General features: G+C 47.4%; 1 protein-coding gene across 1 annotated transcript in view; it reads left to right on the forward strand.

Annotated features, from left to right (window-relative positions):
- MTFR2 (mitochondrial fission regulator 2) overlaps positions 1-18,853 on the forward strand; it is a 187,643-nt gene that overhangs the window by 84,576 nt on the left and 84,214 nt on the right. The window contains exon 6 of the mRNA XM_078647015.1: positions 15,925-16,246. Coding sequence (XP_078503141.1) covers positions 15,925-16,246 — 322 coding nt within the window. The remainder of the gene's footprint in view (positions 1-15,924; positions 16,247-18,853) is intronic.

Consider the following 18,853-nt stretch of genomic DNA (forward strand, 5'->3'; position numbering starts at 1 on the left):
TGACGTAGTGGTGGTGGTGGACGTGGTGGTGGTTGACGTGGTGGTGGTGGACGTGGTGTTGGACGTGGTGGTGGTGTATGTGGTGGACGTGGTGGTGGATGTGGTAGACGTGGTGATGGACGTGGGGGTTGTGGACGTGGTGGTGTGGATGTAGTGGTGGTGGACCTAGTGGTGGTGGACGTAGTGGTGGTGGTGGATGTAGTGGTGGTGGTGGACGTGGTGTTGGATGTAGTGGTGGGGGACGTGGTGGTGGACCTGGTAGACTTGGTGGTGGACATGTTGGCGGATGTGGTAGATGTGGTAGATGTGGTGGATGTGGTGGTGGTGGACGTGGTGGTGGTGGTGGATGTGGTGGAGGTGGTGGTGGTGGTTAAGGTGGTGGTCATGGTGGTGGACGTGGTGGTGGTGGATGTGGTAGTCATGGTGGTGGATGTGGTGATGGTGGACGTGGTGGTGGTGGATGTGGTGGTGGTGGATGTGGTGGTGGTGGACATGGTGGTGGTGGACGTGGTGGCGGAGATGGATGTGGTGAACATGGTGGTGGTGGACATGGTGGTGGTGACGGTGTGGACTTAGTGGTGGTGTGGACTTGGAGGTGGACGTGGTGGTGGTGGACGTGGTGGTGGTGGTGGACGTGGTGGTGGTGGTGGATGTGGTGGTGGACTTAGTGGTGGGCATGGTGGTGGACTTAGTGGTGGGCTTGGTGGTGGACATGGACGTGGTGGTTGTGGTGGTGGACGTGGTGGTGGTGGACGTGGTGGTGATTGTGGTGGACTTGGTGCTGGTGGACGTGGTGGTGGTCGACGTGGTGGACTTAGTGGTGGTGGTGGACGTGGGGGTGGTTGGTGGTGGGGGTGGTTGGTGGTGGGGGTGGTGGTGGGCGTGGGGGTGGTGGTGGATGTGGTGGTGGTGGTTGTAGTGGTGGTGGACGTTGTGGTGGATGTGGTGAACATGGTGGTGGTGGACGTGGTGGTGGTGGATGTGGTGGTGGTGGACGTGGTGGTGTGGACTTGGTGGTGGTGTGGACTTGGTGGTGGTGGACGTGGTGGTGGATGTGGTGGTGGTGGATGTGGTGGTGGACGTGGTGGTGGTGGACGTGGTGGTTGTGGACGTGGTGGTGGTGGACGTGGTGCTGGTGGACGTAGTGGTGGTGGACATGGTAGATGTGGTGGGGTGGACGTGGTGGTGGATGTAGTTGTGGAGGTGTTAGTGGACGTGGTGGTGGTGGACTTGGTGGTGGATGTGGTGGACGTGGTGGTGGTGGACGTAGTGGTGGTGGACGTAGTGGTGGTGGTGGACGTGGTGGTGGACATAGTGGTGGTGGACATAGTGGTGGACATGGTGGTAGTGGACGTGATGTGGTACGTGGTGGTGGACGTGGTGGATGTGGTGGTGGTGGTGGTGGTGGTGTGGAATTGGTGGTGGTGTGGACTTGGTGGTGGTGGTGGTGGTCTGAGAATGCAGAATGCTAATTCAAACACTGCGAGAGGAAGTACTGGGAACGCTGATAATTCATTGCCAGAGTTCGCACGTTTAAGAGATGAGAGAAATACTTTAACCAGGTATACGATAATCAAATGAACACTGTTCGGTGCTTAAGGTTACACAAATAACATCTGAAAAAAATGTATACATATCCGTTACCGTAGTACAATAAATATATTGGACTTCACTAAAGTCAAGGATAAAAAAAGGGACGGGCATTTAATCCGCCTTTATGCATTTTACTGACAAAAACATGAATCGTGTCACGAATATCTGAAAACGGCCTACTGACATCTCCAATGAATGTGAGAACAAGCACGCGAAAAGAAAAAACAAGCATTGGAAATGCAATAGGTCTCGCAGCATTAGAGTTAGTGCTTTTAGAATTGTTTATGGGTTTTTTTGTAAATCTTTAGCATTTTTGTTTCCTGTAGCCAATGCTAAAGAATAAAAAAAAAAAAACCATAAACATTTCTAAAAGCTCTAACTCAAATGCTCCGAGACCTATTCCACTGTGTGAGGGTGAGGGGTTGAGGGTGAGTGAGGGTGGGTGAGGGTGAGTGAGGGTGAGGGGTTGAGGGTGAGTGAGAGTGAGGGTGAGGGTGAGTGAGGGTGAGTAAGGGTGAGGGTGAGTGTGAGTGAGGGTGAGTGAGGGTGAGTGAGGGTGAGGGTGAGTGAGGGTGAGGGGTTGATGTTGAGGGTGAGGGGTTGAGGGTGAGTGAGGGGTTGAGGGTGAGTGAGGGTGAGGGTGAGTGAGGGTGAGGGGTTGAGGGTGAGTGAGAGTGAGGGTGAGTGAGGGGTTGAGGGTGAGTGAGGGTGAGGGTGAGGGGTTGAGGGTGAGTGAGGGTGAGGGGTTGAGGGTGAGTGAGGGTGAGGGTGAGTGAGGGTGATGGGTTGAGGGTGAGTGAGGGTGAGGGTGAGTGAGGGTGAGTGAGGGTGAGTGAGGGTGAGGGGTTGAGGGTGAGTGAGGGTGAGGGTGAGTGAGGGTGAGTGAGGGGTTGAGGGTGAGTGAGGGGTTGAGGGTGAGTGAGGGGTTGAGGGTGAGTGAGGGTGAGGGTGAGTGAGGGTGAGGGGTTGAGGGTGAGTGAGGGACCGCAAAGCTATGGGGGGCAGAAATACCACAGGAGGGGGCTATAGCATAAATACCACTGGGAGTTGATAGAGCGGGAAAACGGCCAGAGATTTGCAGGGCAGAGAGAGCACCACAGCGAGACAGCAAGGTGCGAACTGTGTGAGATATTGTGACCGGCGCACGGTGGGGCATTCCCAGGGTAGAAACGCACTGGGACAGTGGCAGGACAGAGAACCCGCGCAAAGCTGGAATGGCAAGAAGATCTCTGGGGTTGGTATGGGTTGAGTACCACTAAGGCTGGTAGGAGGGGTGTACCACGTGAGACTGGGGAGTGTGAAATAGGAGCAGCTTTGTGAAAAACGCCGGAGGGTGGTCCGTGGAGAATTTGGAGATTATTGAAAGCATGGCGGCGCCCCCAGATGTTCTTGTTCTGCGTACAGTGTTGTGGACGCGCAAATAGCCGGAAATCCGTGAATTGCTCACGGCAGCAGCGGCGGTGTTGCAGGACTCCTGCATGGTGCTTGCCAGAACTTGGATAACTTCAGAGAATACGGATAAAGTACATTTCAATGCACGCAGGAGACTCCAGGAAAAGGTGCAAGGCGCACCGAAAATGGAACTGCCTGACAGGATGCAGATTTAGAAGGTCGCGTGCCAAATGCAAATAATTAAGACAGTGCTGCATTCCGTAATGTAGCCCGTGAAGCAGCATGCTGGAACAATGACAGAGGGATCTGCTTAGCAAAACAGTCATTCCAGGGAAAACAGCATGACCAGGCGAGAGCAGAATGCTGTGACGCACTTAAAGCAGGCATGGAAATTCTGCCAGGCTAACTCAATCTATCTTCGATGATTCAAGTCTCTTCTGCAGGTAAAGATTACGAAGCGGACGGCACATGAGCGTTTGTTATAATGCAAACCGATCGAGCTAACTCGACAGACGTCTGAAGCAGGACCAGGGCGCCTAGAAGACCACCCGAGGTGATACACAGTGGTATGCAAGGGATGGCACCCACTCATTCGATCTCACGCAGGTTCACATAATAACAGCTCTCTAACACTCTAGGTCAAATTTTGAAGTGCATATTAGGGAGTCAGGGAGGAGATATGGTGGTGGTGGGGGGGGAGGGGGGGTAGTGTTGCTAAAGGAGATTTTGAAAATCGTCAGGTCATTTAAGATATAAATGCGCGAGCGATAAGGATTAACACAACCAAGAATGGGGAAATGAAGCAAAATACACGCAGAATGGGGCAAGTGGCAAGACAAACTTGAAACAAAAGGGGGAGGGTAAGGGTTCGTAGGCATGCTATAGATGCCGATCCTGCCACGCCTCTGTAGCAAACTAGAAACTATATGGTAGGCAGGGACATTCGGAAAGATGTCAGCTACTGTAGGCAGTGTTCTATCTACCGTAACAGCATAAAAAATGTTTTTAAAAACGGTTCGACTTAATGGTTTGACGGTAAGAGCTGTAATTTTAAGTACTGAAAAATAGAGCTTGTGCAAAATTCCATGAAAAATAAACTGGAAATCTTTAGATTTATACAGCAGCTGAGGAAATTGCCCACTTATTTTCATTTTTTTCCATTTCAAAATACTTATTTTTTTTCACGCTGCATACAGACATGTAACATAATTTTGTTAAAGATTTGATCCAAACTTCAAGTTACCGGCAATATTTTCCATTATACAGAAAACCATGGCAGTTCACAGCAGCTGTGCTTTAATGTACAACAAATCGGGAATCTTTTTTTATTCCACTGATACATTTGCCTTTTAGCGGAATTGGAAGTAACATTTTCTTAACAGCTAAGGTGTGTTTAAATTGTGCCTGTGGTGGTGGGCCCGCACACTCGATGGTGACCCAGAGCTAAACAGAGAAAGACAGAAAACGAAGAAAGACCGAGGAAGATATAGATAGAAAAACAGTCACAAATGAAGACAACAAAGATGAAAACAAGACGGAGGGAAGAGAGGGGAGGGGGGAGGAGAAATGCGACACGGCGGGAAGGGGAGGGGGCGGAGCGGGTACAATAAACAAGACGGAGGGAAGAGAGGGGAGGGGGGAGGAGAAGTGCGACAGGGGAAATGCGAGACGGCGGGAAGGGGAGGGGGCGGAGCGGGTAAACAAAGACGGACGTGCACGCGCTTTTAAGCTCAATGCGCATGCGCATTGAGCTTAAAAGTCACGGGCACTGCAAGGAATCGCCACGATTCCTTGCAGTGTGGATAAAGAGCGGATAAGTCCCAATACTCTCGCCTTGCTCGATGCGCATGCGCATCGACAGGCGAGACCTAAAAAAGACGCAAGCACAGTGGAGGGCGAGGGGGCAACACATGGGGCAGGATTACAAACGCCACAGGAGAGGGGACCAATAGGAGAGTGGCAGAAGCATCAGAGGGCAGGGAATGCGTGGGGGAAGGGGAGCAACACAGTGGGTGGAGGGAAGGGAAGCAAACTAACAGGGAGAGAGTAACATGGAGCAAGCTGGTGGCTGGGCGCGTGCACTCACACGTGACCGCAAGGGCTAGGCCAGCAGAAGCCTGGGGAAACACTTTTATAAGCACACTACAAAATGTCTTCCAGCGCATGCGCTGACTCAGCAAGAACTAAAAACGGAAAGTCATGCACAAGACCAGAAGTTGAAGATGATGAGATGGTCAAGGAAATAGTAGATTTGCTGATTATCTGCTCCCAAAAAATACTGAGGAGAACATCTGGCAGTCTGGTCCAGGAAACTGCGTCTGCCTCGATTACCAATGTACAAGATGGAGGCACGTAAATTGATGTAGAGCTGGGTGGCTCGCGACACGTCCGAGCAGCTCAGCGTGGAGGCTGCAGGACGCTGCGCGAGCCGAAGGGAGGGCTCGCGCAATCCACAAAAAATCCAGAGAGTCCGTTGAAGGTAACAGTTGCCAGTCGTAGAATTTCAAACTCACAAGTCACAGCGAACGAGGGATAACAGAAAAGTTGCAATAAACACCATATAGTGTGCAGATAAAAAACGAGGACTCTGAAGAGAAAAAAAAATGGGCGCAGCAGAAGAAAACTCAGTCACGGTTTATCACAATTAAAACACGATCACTCAAGAAACACAAACCACTGCACCACTTTACAACTCTTCCTCCTCGTTGCAGCTGTCACGTAGCTCTTCTCCACAATCCTCCGCCTTGTTGCGTTACATAAAAGGGAAGACGGAAACTCCCTTGCATAGTTGCAGTTTTAGAACAAAGACTCTGGGAACTCTTCTTACGCAACGCTGTTCATGTGACAGAGTCTGGGGTTCCTCTTGCCAGTTGTACTTCTGAATCCTGCAGCAGGTGGCAAAACTCACACCAGAGCTTTGAACACAGGCAACACGCTGGTGAGAACGCAGTGGCACAAATCCATACGCAGCTAGAGACATGACTTAACTTGTGACAGGGACACGCGTGGGTTCGAATTCCATCCTCTTCGCCAAAATATGTGGTAATGAAAGAGGGTTCAGTTCCAAGTTGATTGCTTAATTAGATTTATTAGGCAAGATGGTGATAATGGAAACCCCACCAGGAGCAGCCTTCCTGCTGCTCAATCCATTCTCCAACTCACACTTTCCACCTCCAGGCATCCTCACATTCCATTACATCACCATGCACACCAACATTCCACAGCACATTCACACTGGCTGAGTAGCATGTATAACATACCTTTGCCTAAATATTCAATAGTGAAATTGTTCTGTAGGACCTGCAGTCCGTAGGGGGTTTACCTTTCTTTGGTATAACTAGTATTGTGGGTGCTCACACATCTGCTGGTAACTCCCCTTTTTTCCCGGACTCCTGATACATGTTCAAAAGGTGGGGTGCACTCTTATTCGCTACACTTTTGTACAGCTCCACAGGCAAACTATTAGGATCTGCTGCCTTCCCTAATTGTAAGTCAGTAAGAGCCCTCGTTCTTTCTTCTACAGTAAAATCTTGATCTAACATGTCTCTCTTCTTTGGAGAGTGAAGGGAGGTTGATCTCTCTCAGTAATTCTTCACAATCCTCTACTGTACGCACCGAGGAGGGGGTATATAATGTTTCGTAGTATTGTGCAAATGCCTCCGCTATATCCTCCCCAGTGCTGTGAACTCCTCTGTCTGAGGTATGGTTTTTAAGGACCCAGTACCTCTCCCTGTCTCTTCTTTCTAGCCAGGCAATCATTTTATCTGCTTTATCACCAATATCATACAGTTTCCTCTGGGTTGCTAAGATATGCGTGCTCGCCCTTTGTTCACTCAAATTTCTAAGTTCTTGCTGTTTGAGCCTAAGCCTGTGTTTTGTAGTTGTGTCCAAGTCTCTCTCCTCCCAAGTTGCTTTCTCAAGTTGGCTTATCTCGCTTTCAAGCTCTTCCAGCTATTTGGTTTGCTCTTTCTTTAGGATGCCAATTTATACCTAGATATATCCCCTAATCACAGCTTTATACGCCTCCCAGTGGGTGGAGGCCGCATCTACTGATCCCTCATTTTCTTGGATATACAGTGTTGTGCATTCCTGTATTTTCTCCATGAATTGTTTACTTTTAAGGTGCCATGGGTATACTCGTGGGCAAGACGCTACTTCTCCCGAACCCTCCCAACTGCACCTCCACCAGAGAGTGCCCCGAAATACCATGTGCCTTATAGGATGCTCCCTTGAATTGGCCCACCTGCATTTTGTGTGTAAACAGGTAATCTATCCAGGAATGACTGTTGTGCACTGCAGAGGTATATGTATATTGTCGACTTGTTGGGTTATGTGTCCTCCACAGGTCTATCATCCCTATTGCTGTTATGAGTCCTTCTAGGTTATCTCTACTCCCTGTTCCGGCTGCCCCATATTATCTGTCTATCCACAGGTCCATAACTGAGTTCATATCTCCTCCTAAAATATGCGTACACGAGGGCATTTTGAGTATTATATCTCCAAGTACTGGGAGAGTGTCTTTGTGTAATTTCGAGGGTATGTAAATGGAGCATAGATTTATTATTTTACACTACCAAGTACCAGTTAATGCAACAGTTATCGCTCCAACACCTACCCAGAATGAATGGGACAGATATATTGAAGAGTATCCCGGGACCCCAATATATATCCTGCGTGTGCTTGGAGTTTATATCCCCACTGATCTAGCGCTCTACATGACTGCCCTTCAAATGCGTCTCCTGAAGTAAGACTATTTCAGGGGTGTGCCATAGCGGGTATTGTATAACTAGTGTTTGTTTTATCTTACTGCCAAGTCCATTGACATTCCATGTCAAACTTTTAAATGCCATTTTATGGTGAGTTTCCCGGTTTTATGTGACTGACCATTCGTCACGTATGTTTTGTAGGCCCACCTGTCTAACAGACAGTACTTCCGTGTGCGAGGTAATGTGAGCCGGTTGGCATCCCCACGGCCTGTATCGTTGTATATCTGTGTGGGTCTATGTTGATAGTGTCTAAGCTTCAACAGAAATACAAAACCATAACTTCGCCAACGTGGCTATATTCTTTTCCCAACCTATATCCCCCCCACACTGCTACCCTGCTGGACAGGTAAAGAACCACCGCCCCCCAACTTGCAGAGAGCCTGTCGCCCCTTACTAAACTGCATCATGCTGGGGTAAGCTAGAGCCCCCAGCTAGTCCGCTAAATACAATAGTAAATTGATCCCTTCGTATACGGCTATCTCACCCAGTTGCACCAGGTCATGTTCCTTGGTTTTACTACCCCCCTTCCCCCCTGAACCTTCTCATCAGTTTCATACATGCCAAGTGATCCCATCCCACTTGCCCATATATGCGTTCAGCTCAGTCTCTTTGTCAGGATGTCCTCATTCCCCTTCCAACCTGTCCGCTCCATTTCTTTCAGTTCTGTCACTCCCATCCAAGCCTGCGGGCTTCTGCTGATCTCTAGCCTTGGGAGAATTCTGTTTTATGACTCTCCACCCCTCCGTCCATTCCCAGGCCTCTTCTGGTGTGGAAAAAAGCCAGGATTGCCCTTCCGCCATTATTTTCAACCATGCCGTGTACAGCATCATGTACTTAATGTCCTTTTTTAGTAATTTCTGCTTGACTGTATCAACATTACACTGCAGCTTTTGGACCTGCAGAGCGAAGTCAGGGAAGAAGCGTATTGTCGCATTTTCGTTCAAGCTGTCTCCATGAACATGTGCTGCTTGCATGATCGCATCCCTGTCTCTATAGTTCAGGAATTATTGTTCGGGGCGTTGCCCCTTGTCTCCGTTTTGGTATTGGGGCTCTGTGCACATGTTCAACCGTAAAATAATTTGATAGACATTTGAGGCATAGGTGATTTAGAATGAGATCTTCCAGAATGAGGTCTACGCTCTGGCCCTCCATTCCCTCTGGCACGCCCACTACCCTTATGTTGTTGCGTCTTGGCTGCAAAACAAAAGAAGAGTGTCAAGTGCACTGGTGTCTATATGAAGACACAGCGGCAAAGACTGTGGAAAGGACTGTGAGAAAAACTGTAAACAAAAACCTTTTCATTAACACTTTGGAAACCTTGGGGTTTTTTTTTGGAAGCCCTCACTCACCAACCTGGTTGGTGACATGCTTCATCATCGGGCCCACCAGGAGAAGCGGAGTGCCTCCCTGGTGTGCTACAACGCCAGATTACTGCGGAGCTGGTTTTTGTGACAATAGTGTGAAAAGTGATGTTAAAAATGTCTGGAACTGTACCAATTGCAATAATTTATTTGTTGGTCAGTTTAGACATGGTTAAAAGGGAATATGTGTGGAAAAACTACCGCAAATTATGATGGGAGTTTCCACTTAAAGTGGGGTCAACATGTTTCTGCCCTTCCTAAGTGTAAGAATTACGTGGGCATTCGTCAGGACCATGTAGCGTGTACCTTGGCGGTATGGGCGCGCTAAGGCCCACCCTGACCTAAGGACGTGAAAGTTAAAAACTGTTTTATGTGTAAAAAGGTGCAAAACAGAACACAAACCACAAGTTGTGGGATTTACCTCCACTCAGAGGAACCTGTGTAATCTGGAAAAGGAAAAAAGACAAACATACATGTAGGACAAAACAGACAATTAATCTTTACAAGTATGAGGTTGTCAGGACAGTCTCTGCGTTTAGGACGCTGTAAATTGGTCTAGGAGGAGACCTGGTGCCATAAATCTATTTTAGTGCCGGGAAGCGCTGTAGGGGTGCCCAAAGGGCATTACAGGCATGTGGGCATGCACCATGGCAGAAAGGTTTGCAGGCCGTGGGACAGAGCGGCTGAATTTACAGCACTCGGGAATAGAGATCAATCGACCAAATAGTCGTGGTCTGAAGTGCTACCTCCTACACGGATGGGAGGGAGCACGAGTGTTGATATTTAAAATCTCACTTGTGTGATAAAAGATCCACACCCCATGGGTCTCGGGAGGGGGGTGGAGGCGAAAATGGCACACCCTGTAAGTCAAGTAAAGAAAAGGAATACCTCGTAAATTTACGCGGTCTCACAATGAAGACGAACAGGACATGTACTTAGCTCAGAGTTACTGATGTGCAGAATCCTTACGCCCGCAACACCTAGCACCCTCGTGGCACCTAGCTGTTCCTGCTCCGGACCCCGTGGATGTGGGTCTCGGCGCCGGGGACGCTAAAATGGTGTGTCGATCGGGGCCGGGGAGGGTGGGGTTAGCCACAGCCAATCGGAGGCTGTGCTCGCACTAAGGCTTGGAGGCGGAAGTCCTGGTCGGACCAATCCCTAGCCCGTATTCAAACGAGGCTTGAGAAGCAAGCTCGGTGGGCTGGAACCAAGAGGAGGGTTAGAAAAAAAACGGAACGAGGCTTGGGAAGCAAGTATCCTCGCGTTGGTTGAAATGGATGTCATGGCAACGTCTAAACATTGCTGAGGAAAGAAATCGGCACTGATTTTGCTGGGTTAACTGGACAAAGTTTACACCGTAATTGCTCACGAGATTAGGGCAATGTTCTCAAATGATTTGAGTGGGAATAGTTACATCAGGTCAAAGGAGGGGGTATTGGAACAAAAAGAGAGGGGGGCTTAGTATGGTTACGTGTGGTAGAGGACCTATACTGCGCCTGTTATTAGAGACTAAAAAACACGCACCACTGGGGATCAATGTTGGTACTGTACCCCATATTAATGGGTAGTTACCAGTGGTTATTATAGGTTGCAGGTGTACCAACTGTGCACATCCGATGCTTCAGCGTTTCAGTACTGAGGACCACGGGATCTGGTCGTTTAATCCATGTAGGTGTGTGCCCAATCTATACATCCACCGCTGTTCTTTTTCAAACAGTATGCTGGCAGTGTTGGCAGTTGTTTCAATCTGCTCTATGATGGTCCATCTCAGGTCATTTGGTGTGTGGTTATGTTGGATGAAGTGCTCGCTTAGTTTGGTAGTCACTTTGCGGCATCTGATGTTGCTGCGATGCTCGCAAATGCGTTGTTTGACCTTTCGGGTCGTCATCCCAACATATTTCATCCCACACGTGCAAGTGATGAGGTATACAACGTTCATTGAATTGCAGTTGGTATGTTTCTTTTGAAACCAGGTTTTCCCCGGTTCTAAGGAAAGTTCTTTTGTATGTGTCGTCAGATGACATACGCTACAGTTGGAGCAAGGGTAGTGCCCTACTATTGGTGGAAGGCCCCATGCATTGGTGATAGATCCAGGGTTTTTATGGTTCAGTTTTTCGACCTTGGGTCGGGTATGTACCAGGGTATCCTTGAGGCTGGTTGTTTTTTTAAAGGAGAAAAGTGGTTTCTGCCAATCTTTTCTGTTGCTCCTAATTATGCTCCAATGTTTGTTTATAGATTTCTTCATCTGGTTGGAGAGGGTACTAAAAGTGGTAACACAAGTTAGAGGTATTTCTGATGGTTCCTTAGTAGTTGCGTCTTGGCACCCTTCCTGATCTTCAAGCTTAGCCGCCATGACGCTCTGTTGCTGCTTTGGATGCTGAACTTGTTCCTCCAATTTGTGTGTATTAGTTTGCAGCTGTGCTACGTTTCCCTCCTCTTGGGTACAATAGTACCTCTGAGGTCTGTGATGGGTGCCATTATGGCCATCAGCGAGGGTTCCGCAGCCCCCATATCCTCCTCCTGTGCTCCCAGAGCCACGGCCGGGAGCTTTGTGACCACGTAGTTTTACATCTTGTTGGCTTGTATGGTGGAGGAGGCCTTCGGTTTTACCATTTCCTGTTGCCTAGGCGTCCTGGGGGGAGTCTACTAATTTGTGTGTTCCTTCCGTTCCTATCTATTTACCCTTACTCATCAGGGCGTCTCCTTTATTAGGTTCCAGGCCTCTCTTTTTCCAGCCAGCTACCTCTGGTTCTTTGCCTTGTCTCCTGACCACCTCCGCAACTCCTTTGTGCAGACCTTTGGCTGGGAGCGGATAGTGGTATCTAAACTACTCCCTCTTTCTTTGGCTGAATTATCCTCCAGCACGTGCTCTTGCGCGGTGATCCCACAGATCCAACTAGCACTTCATCCGATAATGTAATCCTGGGCCTGTTTTGGCCTGCCTAGCTTAACTTTCTGTTGGGTGCGGTGTATTTCCCTGTTTCTTCCCCCTACTGACCTACTCGCTTTTGCAGGGTACCTGTAGGGTCTGTAATTAACATTCTGGGCCAGTGGGAGTCCCCTCAGGTTCCGGTTCCAGGCTTGAATGCGGGCCGTCTCTCAATGTGGTCATGGTCCTCTGCCGGGTCCCACGCTGCTGCGTCTACACACTCTCACCTGCAGCCTGCTTCTCTTCTTCAAGCAGGGCGAGCTGTCACACCAGCCTCCTCGGGATCCGTAAATCCGTCTCTGGTTTCGACCCTGAAGCCTGTCATCACCAGTTGTCTCTCTTCGGCCACTCATCACGTAGCCCGATCCCAGATCTCGATACTATGGACGTGGCCTTCCGTCCTGCCTGGCGCATGTTCAGAGTTCCTCACGCAGCGTACAGAGCGCCACCTCTGCCTGTTGCTGCTGACTTTTCACCGATTTTTGGTCGGTACTCTTGTGGGTCGTGGGTTCTGGGGTTGGTTCCTGGGTTGTCCGCCCCGATGCAGGCCCGAATTGATGTATGGATTACTGGCTTTCAGGTTAAACCGACTGGAGCTTCACTCACGTGTGGCCATTGCCGCTGCTCCTAGATTCGCCCCTCTGCTCCTATTTATTTTTAATTGTTTTTTAACTAACACTTTTGCTGCCATGCCTTATTGAAAGTGCTTTTACATGTTTGAGCTCATGAGGAAGAGTTACAGGATGAACATGGTGGAGGCAAGTCATACTGAGGACTTCGTGAAAGTTGGGCAGCAGAAAGTTCTTCTGTGGTTTAAAGAGGTGTCTTTTCAACAAATGGTGATAGCCTAAGAATTTCTGTTTCCGGTGAAGAAGGAGGCTCCTTAGTAGGAGCTTCCACTGTGGTAAGATCTTCTTGAGAGCCATTTGTATTTGACTGGGCAGATGACACTTTCATCTCTGCCCTTCCAATGATTATACATTCTTGAATGCTGCAGTGAAAGCTTTGAGAAATGTTTGAAGCCGATTGCAGAAGCTAACTTGATTCCGGTGCAAACTTTGAAGGTTGGATTCTTTAGTTCCAATAGTTGCTGTTTCGTACTTTTCCTACTACTCCTCTGCCTTAGGGTAAATATCTGATACCAGTATATGTTAGTCAAGGTTTCCCATTGGGCACTTTCTTCTAGTTTCAAGAACTGCAGATTCAGGTTTGGTCAATATTTGATCTTAGAAAGTGTTATATGTGAATTGCTCTTATATTTGAGATAATGCTATTTTGTATTGCTTGAACCAAATAAAATGTTGAGATGCATATAAAATGGTGATTGTGATGACGCTGGTCTCTTAAATCTCTGTGCATTGTTGAATTCATCTACTTTAGAATACCTTAAGCTAGTGGTTCTTAACCGGTTATCTGGACCTGGGTGTCCGCGACTTCGAGTCAGTGTGTCCCTGACTCCTAATCAGTGTGTTTGCGACTGCTTAGAAATTTAATTATATTAATAAAGTGCACATAAATAAAGAAGAAAATTGTAATATAGAAAATCTTTAAATGCTCTGTAAATGTAAAGGAAATTGTGCCTAAACATGAAGTAGGTATTCTCATATTGAGCTTGGGTCGAATGCAAGTAAATCAAATAGACTATGGTATGGACAATGGGTGTCTAAATTGAATGTAGAAAATTTCCAACCTTCCCACTTAGATTTTTTTTTATATCTGTTTTTAAATTAAATAACATATTTCAGCATTTGTGTATTTGTTTGATGATTTTTTTTTCCCATATTTTTTTCAATGTTTACTGGTTTGCAGTTCAAATCATCTAATCTGCTTAGGCCAGGTAGACAACAGGATGTGGGAGCACACCGCTGTCAGGCAAGGTTCGCCCCTGGCATTCTGGTAAATGCAGTCTCTTGTAGCTCGCTCCAATATTTTCGAGTATTTCGCCAAGGTTGGCGCAGATAGTGCTGATCTCTAGACACGTGTTTCTGGTTTATTAACCGTGATCAGTAGAGAATACAGACTTTATTTTGGGGTTTGCTGAGTAGGCTGCTAAACATTAAATCAGGTCCGGTACCTCTCATTGGCGCGCAGGTGCTTCATCCACGAGCTCGTCAACTCAATGACTCACGGGAGTACTTTACATAGACAACAGGATGTGGGAGCACACCGCTGACCTCTCAGGCAAGGTTCGCCCCTGGCATTCTGGTAAATGCAGTCTCTTGTAGCTCACTCCGATATTTTCGAGTACTTCGCCAAGGTTGGCGCAGATAGTGCTGATCTCTAGACACGTGTTTCTGGTTTATTAACCGTCATCAGTAGAGAATACAGTCTTTATTTTGGGGTTTGCTGAGTAGGCTGCCAAACATTAAATCAGGTCCGGTACCTCTCACTGGCACGCAGGTGCTTCATCCACAAGCTCATCAGCTCAATGACTCACGGGAGTACTTTACATAGACAACAGGATGTGGGAGCACACTGCTGACCTCTCAGGCAAGGTTCGCCCCTGGCACTCTGGTAAATGCAGTCTCTTGTAGCTCGCTCCGATATTTTCGAGTATTTCGCCATGGTTGGCGCAGATAGTGCTGATCTCTAGACACGTGTTTCTGGTTTATTAACCGTCATCAGTAGAGAATACAGTCTTTATTTTGGGGTTTGCTGAGTAGGCTGCCAAACATTAAATCAGGTCCGGTATCTCTCACTGGCGCGCAGGTGCTTCATCCACAAGCTAGTCAGCTCAATGACTCACGGGAGTACTTTACATAGACAACAGGATGTGGGAGCACACCGCTGACCTCTCAGGCAAGGTTCACCCCTGGCATTCTGGTAAATGCAGTCTCTTGTAGCTCGCTCCGATATTTTTGAGTATTTCGCCAATGTTGGTGCAGATAGTGCTGATCTCTAGACACGTGTTTCTGGTTTATTAACCATCATCAGTAGAGAATACAGTCTTTATTTTGGGGGGTGGTACTGTGACCTGAGAGAAACTTGGCAGCATTTCCAGCAACCCCAGATGATTTTTCTTTGTTCTCTAATTCTGCTGCTCTCTACTGACGGCCTCAACCCAGAAACACGTGTCTATAGATATACAGCAATGTCTACACCAACTGTGGTGAAAAACTCCAGCTAATTTTGAAGTAAGTTTGAACTGTATACTGCATTTACCAGGATGCAAAGGGGCAAACTGTGCTGGGACTGTGAGGCAGTGTGCTCCCAACCCCCATTCTGTTGCAAAGGCTCCCTTGAGCCAGCAAGCTGACGAGCTTTGGAGATGCACCTGTGTGCATGTGAGTGGTACTCTGATCTGAGAGAAACTTGGCAGCATTTCCAGCAACCCCAGATGATTTCTCTTTGCTCTCTAATACTGCTGCTCTCTACTGACGACGGGCTCAACCCAGAAACACGTGTCTAGAGATATACAGCAATGTCTAAACCAACTTTGGTGAAAAACTACAGCTAATTTTGAAGTAAGTTTGAACTGTGTACTGTATTTACCAGAATGCAAAGGAGCGAACTGTGCTGGGACTGTGAGGCAGTGTGCTCCCAACCCCCATTCTGCTTAGGCCAGGTTCCCTGTTTTACACAAATGACTCAGTTGGGTGTCCTTGGATTACAGTAATGATTCAGTGGGGGGTCCCCATATTCCAGTAATGATAAATTCTTGGTCTACAGCAGTCAAACGGTGAAGATCGACTGCCTTAAGCAGTCCAACAACATTATGAAGTTGTAATGGGACCACATTTTCTTTCTTTGTTTACCATTGAATACTCAGAGACATTTTGATCTTCTAGATCTGTTTCAGCTCTCGCACTGTAGTCTAACAGACGTTGTTGTGACTTTCTCTTAACTGAACTACTTAACTTGTTACATCTCCATCATTTTCCAGATTTTGCAGCAGTGAGTTTGCCTGACAGCCCTGCAGATGTTCACCCATTCCAAGGACTGACTTCGACGCCACTCTCTACCTCAGTGCATCAGCCTACAATTCGGCCAGCACCCCCTCCACCACCACCCCCGCTGCCACCTCCTCCGCAACCAACAAGTACAGATGTCAGCAATTCAGTCCTTAGCCTTATAAAACAACGCCGTGCTGCTAATAACAATCCTCCCACAACCAATGACCTGGCGAAAGATAGTGCTGAAAATATGCCTAGCATGATGGATGTTCTCAAGGATTTGAATAAGATTCGACTGCGTGCTGTGGAAAGGTTAGTTTTGCTTATGCTTGGTAATATTGATGTGTGTATTCCGGATATATGTTTATAACGCATATGGAATGCACTCTCTACATTTTCTTGGTAAGCATCAGCAAACAATGTAGGAGCCCAAATTGCTAAAGACAACTCAGGAGACATCATTGGTTGAGGTTCCAGTGGAAGATATTAGCCCTGACTTCGAACCACGTGGCCTTTCTATCTCCCAATCCCTGTTATTGGATAAGGCATTACGGAAATGTTATGCAGGTCCGTGGGTTAAAAGGCGCATGATGCAAACTTAAGCAAAACTGCACAATCTTAAATCCTGATGGCAGTGGCTCTGCTTTTTTACCTGCCCAAAGTAAGTAAAATGATTACTACTGACATGGGTCATTTTGACCTCTGCTATTGTGCCAAATGACAATTCAGTTTGTAGTGTGTGCTGTAATCGTTGCCTGTATTAATACTATATAAGAGCATCTCGAAGTCTGCATTATCTCCTTACCAACACAGCCCAGGATTTTGCCTCTGCCTGTTTCTGCCTGCATGGCACCCTTAGAAGATAAACTATGGAAATGCATTTTTGCATTAACACCACTTTTCTTGATTATAAACATTAAAGGCAGCATGAAGGTGGAGATTGCAGGGGTAATACTCAAATGTATTTTCCTACTTCCCGTCTCTATGGTCCTTTAACATTCAAATAGACAAAACATTTACTTCAACATTGCTATTGATATAAATAAAAAATATATATAGACACATAAAGTAGTAGAAAACAAGCATTGCTAAAGCAATGCCGTAGGCGAGACCTAAAAATTGTGGCTAATGTGTATCTACGCAAAATGTAGATGTAAACAAAAGCCTCTTCTAATATGTATGTGTTGCAAAAATGAAAAACTAGAAGTAGAAAAGTTAATATTATTGTGTGAATTTTACAAAGGCTCATATTAACCCTAACTACTTCCCTACCACTAAACATTTTCCATCTTAGACCATGTTATCTCTGCCATTTTTGGGTATGCAACCATTTACTCCCCATACCCACTCCTGTGCCACCCTAGTCCCTCTCTCTCTCGCTTTTTTTTTTTACACAAGCACATAGACTTTCCAGTACTCTAGCCCAACCTTAGCCCTACATCTAACATATATTTATCCCCAGCACTAACTCTTAACGCATTCAACCAGAACCCTTACTTCAACTCTAGCCTTATCACCTTCCCTTACACCATCCTTAACTCTTAACTCAATTCTAACTCTTAACGATATCTTTTGGACTTGGCCCTTTTTGCAGGGTCATCCCTGAACTGTTTGCCTTCCTCATAGCCTTTTTTCTGACATGGTGTTGGTGGTTCTAGGACTCTGAGCACTTTTGCACTGCTGTCCAGTGTAAAGTGCGTGTTCTATCTGTGGTAAACATGGTAAGATTGCTCTACACCTATTTGGCATATTTAATTCACCTGTCAGTCCCTTGTAAAGTGGTATCTCAGATACCCGGGGCCAGTAAATGAAATGCTACTGGTGGGCATCCAGCGCTGATTGCACCACCCACCAAAGTAGCCTTTCAAACCTGTCTCAGGCTTCTGCCATTGCTAGGCCTGTGCGAGCAGTGTTGCTGCCACTGTGATGTGGCACCTAAAGTGTGTGCCACGCCTGTGAACCCTTTTTACTGCATGTCAGTCACCCCTAAGGTGGGCCCTAACTAGCCCCATGGGCAGGGTGCATTGTAGGTGAAAGGTAGGACATGTACCGTAAGTGTGTAACATGTCCTGGTAGTGACAGCTATTTTGGTTTCTCACTGGTTTGATGCTGCCCTCTCATAGGAATGCATTGGGGATTCAGTGGTAGTTCCTGATATGAGAGGACCAGCGTGGTCAATTTTGGTATGTTTGGAATAGTAATGATAAATGCAGTGCAACGGTGTGCGCAGATTTATTATCACTATTTTAGAAATGCCCCTTTTAGAAATGGGCATTGAATGTCTGGCTCTGGAGTGACGAGCGCTAGGCTGAATAGGAGATCTGCATTTGGAGTAGAGGGAGGAGTAGTCCCCTGACCCTGAATAGGTCTGTTCCTGCCTAGGTGACTGCTGGATCTGACCCCCTGTGGTGTGTCGGATGACCGAGCCCCCACCTGACAAAGGGGAAGAGGCGCCCTGTAAACACAGTGCTCCAATACCCCCCAGAACCAGTTGAGCTTGGCTCACCCAAGCCCTGTGCCAAGGGCAGAACAATGGATGTTCTACACTGCCAGCCTTTCACTCATATCTGATAACTTGGGCTGCCTCTTGAGTCGCTACGTGCATGCATTGTGTTACATGGTGGGCACGATCTTGCTCATAGTCCCTAATGACATCTGGGCCAATTTATGACAAATAATACAAGATGGTCAAGACGCTGCGAAGTAGGTCTTCAGGTCTGGGTTGGATACTACAGACACTTCGGTTAGGGCAGTTGGTACCAGCATGTTGCTTTGGTGCCACACATGCATAAGATCCACAAGCATCTCAGGTGATGTCCAAGCATCACTGATAGATGTGTCATTTGAAAGAATTCATCTATTCGGAGACAAAGCAGACTCTGTCCTGGAACACTTTAAAGAAACAACATGGCTACAGCA

This window comes from Lissotriton helveticus, chromosome 6 (genome assembly GCF_964261635.1).
Source record: "Lissotriton helveticus chromosome 6, aLisHel1.1, whole genome shotgun sequence".
Classification (NCBI taxonomy): domain Eukaryota; kingdom Metazoa; phylum Chordata; class Amphibia; order Caudata; family Salamandridae; genus Lissotriton; species Lissotriton helveticus.